The 9544-nt window shown below is 43.6% G+C and overlaps 1 protein-coding gene across 1 annotated transcript in view; it reads left to right on the forward strand.

Moving 5' to 3' along the window:
• The window catches only part of LOC102254484 (putative acyl-coenzyme A thioesterase 6), a 4866-nt gene extending 1177 nt beyond the window's left edge, over positions 1–3689 (forward strand). The window contains exons 2-4 of the mRNA XM_014539342.1: positions 4–61; positions 474–676; positions 3038–3689. Coding sequence (XP_014394828.1) covers positions 4–61; positions 474–676; positions 3038–3640 — 864 coding nt within the window. The 3' untranslated portion in view covers positions 3641–3689. The remainder of the gene's footprint in view (positions 1–3; positions 62–473; positions 677–3037) is intronic.
• Positions 3690–9544: the final 5855 nt, after the last annotated feature.

Here is a 9544-nt window from a genome sequence, read left to right on the forward strand (position 1 = left end):
GGGGTGCGGAGGGAGCCGGTGCGCGCGGGCCGGGTGCGCGCCACGCTCTTCCTGCCGCCAGGTGAGCGACCAGCTCCCGTGGCCACTCTGGGCCATTCTGGAGAGTTGGGTGGAGTGCGAGACCCTACTGACCTCTTGCCTGGCCTGGGAACCACGTGATGGTGGCACTGACCAAAATTGGTTCCCGCGCTCCCGAGTCTGTTGTGGATTCTGGGTGGAAGTTTTTCTTCAAGTGTAATGGCACTTCCTGAGGCCCTGGCGCTCAGGCATGTCCCCAGGTGAAGAAGGACCAGCTAACTGTATGTATATTAATATAATATATTTAAGTTAAATTAAAAAGGATCCTTCTTCCACCAACCCCCACACCCTCAACTTTCCTTGTTTCAAAAACTTCTTTCCTGATTGCCAAAATCTGAAACCCAAGAATGTCTTTAGAGAATCTAAAGCTCCTTTTGTTTTGTGGTACCCTCTAGGTGCAGGGCCCTTTCCTGGGATCATTGATCTGTTTGGAAGTGGTGGTGGCCTTTGTGAATACAGGGCCAGCCTCCTGGCCGGACATGGTTTTGCTGTGCTTGCTCTGGCTTACTTCAGATTTGAAGATCTCCCAGAAAGTCTGAATGTTGTGCACTTGGAGTACTTTGAAGAAGCTGTGGACTTCATGCTGCAGCATCCAAAGGTGGGTTCTGGTGCTCCTGTGAATGCAGGGGAGAAGCAGAACGGACACAGGGCTGGATCCAAACGGCCCACCAGGACACTTGGGGGCTGGAAGTATGGCATGAGACACAAAGGCTCCTTCAGGAGTTTTTTTAAAAGGATTATTATTTCCATTTCTACCCATCTCTCTCTAATTCCTTAAGAGTAAGAGTTGACTGTTTAGTTTCCTTTAATTCTTTTTTAAAAAAAATCCTCTCCCAAGGATATGTTTATTGATTTTAGAGAGAGGAAGAGAGAGAGAAAAACATTAATGTGAGAGAGAAACATCCATTAGTTGCCTCCTGTACACGCACAGACCAGGGATCGAACCTGCAACCTTTTGGTGTATGAGACAATGCTCCAGTCAACTGATCCCCCCGCCCCCCCGCCAGGGCGTTCCCTTTAATTCTTTTTTTTTTTCATTTTAAATCATTTTATTTATCTTTGCCACTCATGGATACACTCCTAGAAGGAATAGGACCTTCCTCACATTTGTACCATTCATTACATTTGACCCTTTAATTCTTGACCATAATTCAAAGAACTGGACTAAAAAGTGACTAACCTTGAGTTCTGGTTTTATATCTACTACCAATGAGCCTTATGATCCTGAATAAGGCAGTTGCCCTCTCGGATTCAGTTTTTCTCATGTATAAGATTAATGTAAATGTGTAGAAGAAAAAGTTTGACTAGAAAGAGAGACATCTTTGAGACAACTGGTGACATTTGAATGAGGACTGTATTTGATGATATTAAGGAATCATTATTCATTTTAAGTGTGATAATGGTATTAGGGTTTTGCAGAGAAAGTTCTTATCTGATAGTGGAAAAAAATGAATTAAAATATTTTGGTAGTGAAACTAAATGGAATAGATACTCTTTGCTACTATCTGAACTTAGAGACCCACACATTTTAATGTTAAGGAATAAGATATTCTACAAGGTCTGTAGGATGATTTAACTCTGCTAAAATTCATGGACTGGTCTTTTAGCAGAGCTGCTAAAACCTAGATGATCTTGAACTGTGATGATTGGTTTATTTAGGGGACATAAGGCCTCAGAAAAAAAGAAGAGAACAGTATATACTATTAGTTCTGCCCTCAAACCTAGGCAAAAGGGGCTTCTTCCTTGGACCATTTGTTTTAGATGACCACACTCTGGCCTTTCTTTGGTGCATCTCTGCCCACAGGATAAGGAGTCCAAGGGACCAAGGGAATGTGTTCACCAGGAACCTATGTGGCCCCTCGCTCACTATGCCCTTGGGATCTTGAACCCCAGAATTCTCTGCCAAACTGCAGTTTCTGCTTTCAGGCCCAATGCCTCTCCTTGGGGTCTTTTTTTTTTTTAAGGGAGAGGGAGAGAGATAGAAACATCAATGATGAAAGAGAACCATTGAATGGCTGCCTCCTGCTCACCTAGCCACACACTGGGGATGGAGCCCGCAACCAGGGCATGTGCCCTCACTGGGAATCAAACAGTGACCTCCTGGTTCATAGGTCAGTGCTCAACCACTGAACCACACCAGCCAGGCTTTAAATTTTTTTTATTTTATTAATCCTCAGCCGAGGATAATTTTTCATTGATTTTTAGAGAGAGTGGAAGGGAGGGGGAGAGACAGAGAGAGAAACATCAATGTGAAAGAGGCACATCGATTGGTTGCCTCCTGTACGCCCCCCAACCAGCGCCAGAGATTGAGCTTGCAATCAAGGTATGTGCCCTTGACTAAAATAGAACCTGTGGCCCTTCAGTCTGCAGGCTGACGCTCTAACCACTGAGCCAAACCGGCCAGGGCTCAGGGTCTTTCAATGTTAATACACCAAGGCTTTAAACATATTGGTTGGGTTGTTCACACATGTGTGAAAGGCCCCTCAAGTTGCATGATGGAGCTAGGGGTGGAAGAGAAGAGCGGTGGGCCAGGGACCAGGGGTTGGGGTCAGGCCTGGCTCTCCCCTATGTTCATGTTCCAGTATAAAACTCCAATGAGTTCCAAGATTTTAAATTTGAACCTTGTAAATTGTTATGGAGGCATATTATCAAGGTAGGAGAAAAGAATATATTTTATTTAATAGTTTGTTCATTTGATATTTAACTTTTAAATATTTAGGTATAGGGTGAATGGCTCTCTGTGTGTATTCTTAACCCAGACCCCATAAATATTAGTGGAAGGCCTGTGTACTAGGAAATCAATTAATTTGCTTATTAGAAGACACTTTTGAACCTTGTAGATTGTTGCATAAAGAAGGAAAGCAAGTGACATTTGAGAAAACTGCCTAGAGAATATAGAATCACTGTTTATGTCCTCTACTTATGAATTCTAAGCTTATTCTCTCTCTCTCCTCATCAGGTGAAAGGCCCTAGTGTTGGGCTTCTTGGATTCTCCAAAGGAGGTGACTTGTGTCTCTCAATGGCCTCTTTCTTGAAGGGCATCACAGCCACTGTGGTTATCAATTCCTGTGTGGCCAACACAATAGCTCCTCTGCATTACAAGGATATGATTATTCCTGATCTCGGCAGTGACCTAGGGAAATATACAACCACCGAGGCAGGCCTGTTCAATTTTATGAATATTTGGAATAATCCACTGGAAAAACCTTACCACCAAAGTCTTATTCCATTGGAAAAGGCCCAGGGACCCTTCCTGTTTATTGTTGGCATGGATGATTATAGCTGGAAGAGTGAATTCTATGCTTATATGGCCTCTGAACGGTTACAAGCCCATGGGAAAGACAGACCCCAGATACTCTACTACCCAGGAACTGGTCACTGTATCGACCCACCTTATTTTCCTCCTAGTAGAGCCTCTGTGCATGCAGTATTGGGCCTACCAATATACTATGGAGGTGAGCTAAAGGCTCATTCAGGGGCACAGGTAGATGCCTGGCAGCAAATTCAAACTTTCTTCCATAAACATCTCAATGGTAAAAAATCTGTCAACAGCAAACTGTAACTTTACAATCATAGATGAGATACTATTAATAAAAATCCTATCCATGCAACATGTATTGGGTTTTCCAGAGCACCTAGGAATCTTTTTGTAACAAAGCAACCATCTTGGCTTCCTTGTCAGGTCCTACTGGATTCTCAACCTTTGCAACCCTATTTTCTTCACTGCTGGGTCTGCCCCTTTCTCTCCTGAACTTTATCCAATGTATAGGCTTAACCCTGATCTTATTTGTAAGAACAATCTTAACCTTAAGCAGGAGAAACATAAGAAGTGCTTGCCCAACTTTGAATTGCTGGCCTAGAGTTGGCCTTGTGTTCTTGTTCTATGGACTGAGATTCCGTATTGCTAAGAGTCCCATATACACCTTGGGCCCTAACTGACCTTATCTGAGCTTTGGGAACCTGCCCACTCAAGTTCCTTAAGTAATGGACTCTGCTTAACTCTTACCAGTACACATTCCTGAACGTGTGCTTAAGACTTGTTTTTGAATTCCCACTGGGACATCGATACAGTAGTACCCCCTTATCTGCAGTTTCAGTTTCCTGTGATCAACAGTGGTCAGAAAATATTAAATGAAAAATCCTAGAAATGAACAACTCCTATGTTTAAATTGCATGCTATTCTGAGTACCTCACTTCATCTCATCTCACAGACATTGTGATCACACATCTTCACAAGAAGGGCGAGTTCCGTACAATAAGGTATTCTGAGAGAGAGAGCAGCACGTTCACATAACTTTTGTTATAGTATATTGTTATAATTGTTCTATTTCATTAGTTATTATTAATCTCTTTGCCTAATTGATAAATTTTGTTATAGGTATGTATATGTGTGTGTGTGTGTGTGTGTGTGTGTGTGTGTGTGTGTGTGTGTGTGAAAAAACAGTACTGAATATATAGGGTTTGGTACCATCCATGGTTTCAGGCATCCACTGGGGGGTCTTGGAATGTATCCCCATGGACAAAAGGGGACTACTGTAGTAAGCTTTGTTTTTTTAAAAAAATATATCTTTATTGTTGAAAGCCTTACTGATGCCCCTCTTTCTCCCCCATTGACCCTCCCTCCCCTGCTCCTGCCCCCTCCCCAGGTCTTCCCCAAACTATTGTCTGTGTCCATGGATTATGCATATATGCAAAGTGTTCCCCCCACCCCATATTTCCATACATAGTTATCACAGTATTATTGACTATATTCCCTATGCTGTACTTTACATCCCCTTGACTGTTTTGTAACTACCAATTTGTACATCTTAATCCCTTCACCTCTAAGCTTTGCTTTTATTTTATGAATGAGGCCCTAGATCTCAATTTCTTCTTACTGATAAAGTATACTTCACACATTTTGAATTACCTTCCAGCCTGAGGAGACATGCTCAAATAGTGCAGAGCTGCATGATGAGGACTTCTAGAAAGTTAAGGGTATGTTAGGGTCACATAATTGAGTCTCCATAAACCAAATTGGAGAGTTTAGATTTAAAATGATAAGAAATAAGGAACCATTTGTAAACATTGATTTTTTAAAAAATGTATCTTATTGTTGAAAGTTATACAGATGTACCCTTTTTTCCCCCATTGACCCTTTCTAGGCCATCCCCTCCCCCACCCCAGGCCTTCACCACACTATTGTCTGTGTACATATTGGTTTTTTAAATGGCTGTCAGCAATTTTACTTTGAAGCTTAGTGGCTCAAAGCAGTTGAAGCCTAAAAGAAATTTAATTGGAGACACTTTTAAAAAAGAAAACGACAAAAAAAAACAACACACACAAATCAAAAAATATAACCAAATTCAGCCCTTTGTTCTGTTTTCCTTTGTGCTCCCAATACTTTTGAATGTACTTCATCAGAGTGAGAAAGACCAATGGGCCATTTTGGAAGCAAATGGATGTTTTGGTCAACCACCGATCATTTAAAAATATTTATATAAACTTGTTACATACTTCAGCAAGTTGAAAATCACAAGCTATTATGTACATTTATTTTACATTATTTTAAATATATATATATATTTGTATTGATTTCAGAGAGGAAGGGAAAAGGAGAGAAAGATAGAAACATCAATGATAAGAGAATTATTGATTGGCTGCCTCCTGCACGCCTCCCTACTGGGGATCGAACCCGAAACCTGGGCATGTGCCCTGACCCGGATCGAATTGGAATTGAACCGTTACCTCTGGGTTACCAGTGAGCCAGGCCAGTAGGCCCAGTTTAAGTGGTTTTGAACACTGGAAAGATAAAACCTTGTGAAAGGCATTTTATTTTTTCAGATGGCACATGCAGAGATGCACAAAATCCAAAATTCATGGGCACTATAATGATGGTTTTGTGGTGCAGAAGTAAAAATATCTTGAGCTATTTTTCTAAAACTAGGGGATCAGCCACATATGTATGTATTCTCCAAAGACAGAGAGCCTTAAACAGGGTTGTTGCATGAAGCAAGAGAGGCCATTTGCATGGAAAAGCCAATGGAAATTGGGTGGGACAGGGTCTCAGGGAATCATCAGGATGGGGCTATCAGGGTAAGCCAAGTTGTTAGAGTCTCAGATATGGCTTGCCTGCTGGCTCTGTGGGGAGGGCTCAGCAAAGAACAATGGCCTCAGCCAGCACGTCTGTCTGGGAAAAAGCTGCCCTTCAGCCTTTGCCTTGAAGCCAGACAATTCCGTTCTTCCCAGGATGTCCCTGGCTCTTTTGAGCTGCTGCCCCAGCATTGGACCTCAGAGGGAGAGAGTCCAAGTAAGTCCATGGGCCAGCCCTTTAAGAGGAACTCCTGGGCCCAGCCTGAGTGGCTCAGTGGTTGAGTGTCAGACCTATGAACCAAGAGGTCATGGTTCAATTCCCAATTCCCCATCAGGGCACATGCCCTAGTTGCAGGCTCGGTCCCCAGTGAGGGGGGCGTGCAGGAGAAAGCCAATCAATAATTCTCATCATTAATGCTTCTATCTCTCTCTCTCTCTGAAATTGTTGTAATGTACCCCACGAATCACACAAGGACACCTCAAGAAGTTGAATTAAAGAGTCACATTTATTGCAAATTCGGGACTATGAGGGGGCATTTCACTCTCCCAGATCTCATAGTGATAAGATGGCAGAAACACCAGATTTATATAGGCAAAAATCACAAAGGTATTGATTACATCCCAGGGTTTGGAATGAGGAACCTGATTTGCAAAAAAGCAGTTTACAGAAGCAAAGCAGCATGTTATCTAAATTACAGTTTTTGTGTCTCCGGATCACTGAGTCAACAGGGACACGTTAACTGGAGCCCTCTGACCTTGGGATAATTGTGCTGTCCTTCCCAGGTAAAGGAAAATGTGCTTTCTAAGATCAGTGTGACCACGGCCAATGGAATATTCACAGTACAATCAATAGGGTATTCAATCAAATGGGATGATTTATATAATTCAGAAAATAATCAAAATATTTCTATTGTTAAACCAAGGAAATAAGTACAGAAGCCAAACAGCAGGGTTAAAGTTAAACTATAGTTTCTACCTGAGATGATTGCTACCATATTTCAAAATCAGTAAAAATATATTCATTCTAAAAAAGAAGAAGAATGCCTGGAACTCCAGAGCCCTCTGTCCTAGCCACAATCCCCACTGGTTTTTATAGTCAGAAGTTCTGGGGACTTGTCTTCCCAGCCCTGGAAGACTTTGCTGGGGATTCTGATGTAGGGCTGGGATCCCTTGGTCCTTAGGGGGCATCCTGATAGCCAAGATATCTCTGCTGATTTTTATTTTATTATTATTATTTTTAGGCCTCATCTGAGGATATTTTTTTTCCATTGAGAGCGGAAAGGAGCTTGGGAGGGGAGAGAGAGGAGAGAGAGAAACTTCTATGTGAGAGAGGCACATTGATTGGTTGCCTACCACACGCGCCTGGATCTGGGCCAGAGATCAAACCTGCAACCCAGGTATGTGCCCTTGACCAGGAACGCTCTAAACACTGAGCAATGCGAGCCAATGCTCATTTTTAAAAATATATTTTTATTGATTTCAGAGAGAGGAAGGGAGAGGGATGGAGAGAAACACCAATCAGCTGCCTCTTGCATGCCCCCCAGTGGGGATGGAGCCCGCAACCCCAGCATGTACCCTGACTGGGAATCGAGCTGGCAAGCCCTTGGTCCAAAGGTCCATGCTCAACCTTTGAGCCCAGCACACGTTGCCTCCTTTAGGTTTAGGGAACAGTGTCACCTGGTGGCCAGTGAGGGATCGGAGAGAAGGTAACTGGCGGCATTTCTGTCACTCTGGTTTGGTGGAGGGGTAGGTTCGAAATGAACTTGTGCCTCTTTCAGGCGGTCTACCATAGACTTTCCCAAAGCAGCACGGACCCAGGGCCTGCAGAGGTCGCCCCTTTCTGCAGTCCTTCTCTGAGGGCGCCCCAGGGACCAGTCCACGTCCTCTTGACCGCCCCGCCCACTTTGGCCCCTCTGAAATTGTTGTAATGTACCCCACGAATCACACAAGGACACCTCAAGAAGTTGAATTAAAGAGTCACATTTATTGCAAATTCGGGACTATGAGGGGGCATTTCACTCTCCCAGATCTCATAGTGATAAGATGGCAGAAACACCAGATTTATATAGGCAAAAATCACAAAGGTATTGATTACATCCCAGGGTTTGGAATGAGGAACCTGATTTGCAAAAAAGCAGTTTACAGAAGCAAAGCAGCATGTTATCTAAATTACAGTTTTTGTGTCTCCGGATCACTGAGTCAACAGGGACACGTTAACTGGAGCCCTCTGACCTTGGGATAATTGTGCTGTCCTTCCCAGGTAAAGGAAAATGTGCTTTCTAAGATCAGTGTGACCACGGCCAATGGAATATTCACAGTACAATCAATAGGGTATTCAATCAAATGGGATGATTTATATAATTCAGAAAATCAAAATAACTTTTCTATTGTTAAACCAAGGAAATAAGTACAGAAGCCAAACAGCAGGGTTAAAGTTAAACTATAGTTTCTACCTGAGATGATTGCTACCATATTTCAAAATCAGTAAAAATATATTCATTCTAAAAAAGAAGAAGAATGCCTGGAACTCCAGAGCCCTCTGTCCTAGCCACAATCCCCACTGGTTTTTATAGTCAGAAGTTCTGGGGACTTGTCTTCCCAGCCCTGGAAGACTTTGCTGGGGATTCTGATGTAGGGCTGGGATCCCTTGGTCCTTAGGGGGCATCCTGATAGCCAAGATATCTCTGCTGATTTTTATTTTATTATTATTATTTTTAGGCCTCATCTGAGGATATTTTTTTTCCATTGAGAGCGGAAAGGAGCTTGGGAGGGGAGAGAGAGGAGAGAGAGAAACTTCTATGTGAGAGAGGCACATTGATTGGTTGCCTACCACACGCGCCTGGATCTGGGCCAGAGATCAAACCTGCAACCCAGGTATGTGCCCTTGACCAGGAACGCTCTAAACACTGAGCAATGCGAGCCAATGCTCATTTTTAAAAATATATTTTTATTGATTTCAGAGAGAGGAAGGGAGAGGGATGGAGAGAAACACCAATCAGCTGCCTCTTGCATGCCCCCCAGTGGGGATGGAGCCCGCAACCCCAGCATGTACCCTGACTGGGAATCGAGCTGGCAAGCCCTTGGTCCAAAGGTCCATGCTCAACCTTTGAGCCCAGCACACGTTGCCTCCTTTAGGTTTAGGGAACAGTGTCACCTGGTGGCCAGTGAGGGATCGGAGAGAAGGTAACTGGCGGCATTTCTGTCACTCTGGTTTGGTGGAGGGGTAGGTTCGAAATGAACTTGTGCCTCTTTCAGGCGGTCTACCATAGACTTTCCCAAAGCAGCACGGACCCAGGGCCTGCAGAGGTCGCCCCTTTCTGCAGTCCTTCTCTGAGGGCGCCCCAGGGACCAGTCCACGTCCTCTTGACCGCCCCGCCCACTTTGGCCCCACCCC

The sequence above is a fragment of the Myotis brandtii genome, unplaced genomic scaffold (assembly GCF_000412655.1).
Source record: "Myotis brandtii unplaced genomic scaffold, ASM41265v1 scaffold213, whole genome shotgun sequence".
Lineage (NCBI taxonomy): Eukaryota > Metazoa > Chordata > Mammalia > Chiroptera > Vespertilionidae > Myotis > Myotis brandtii.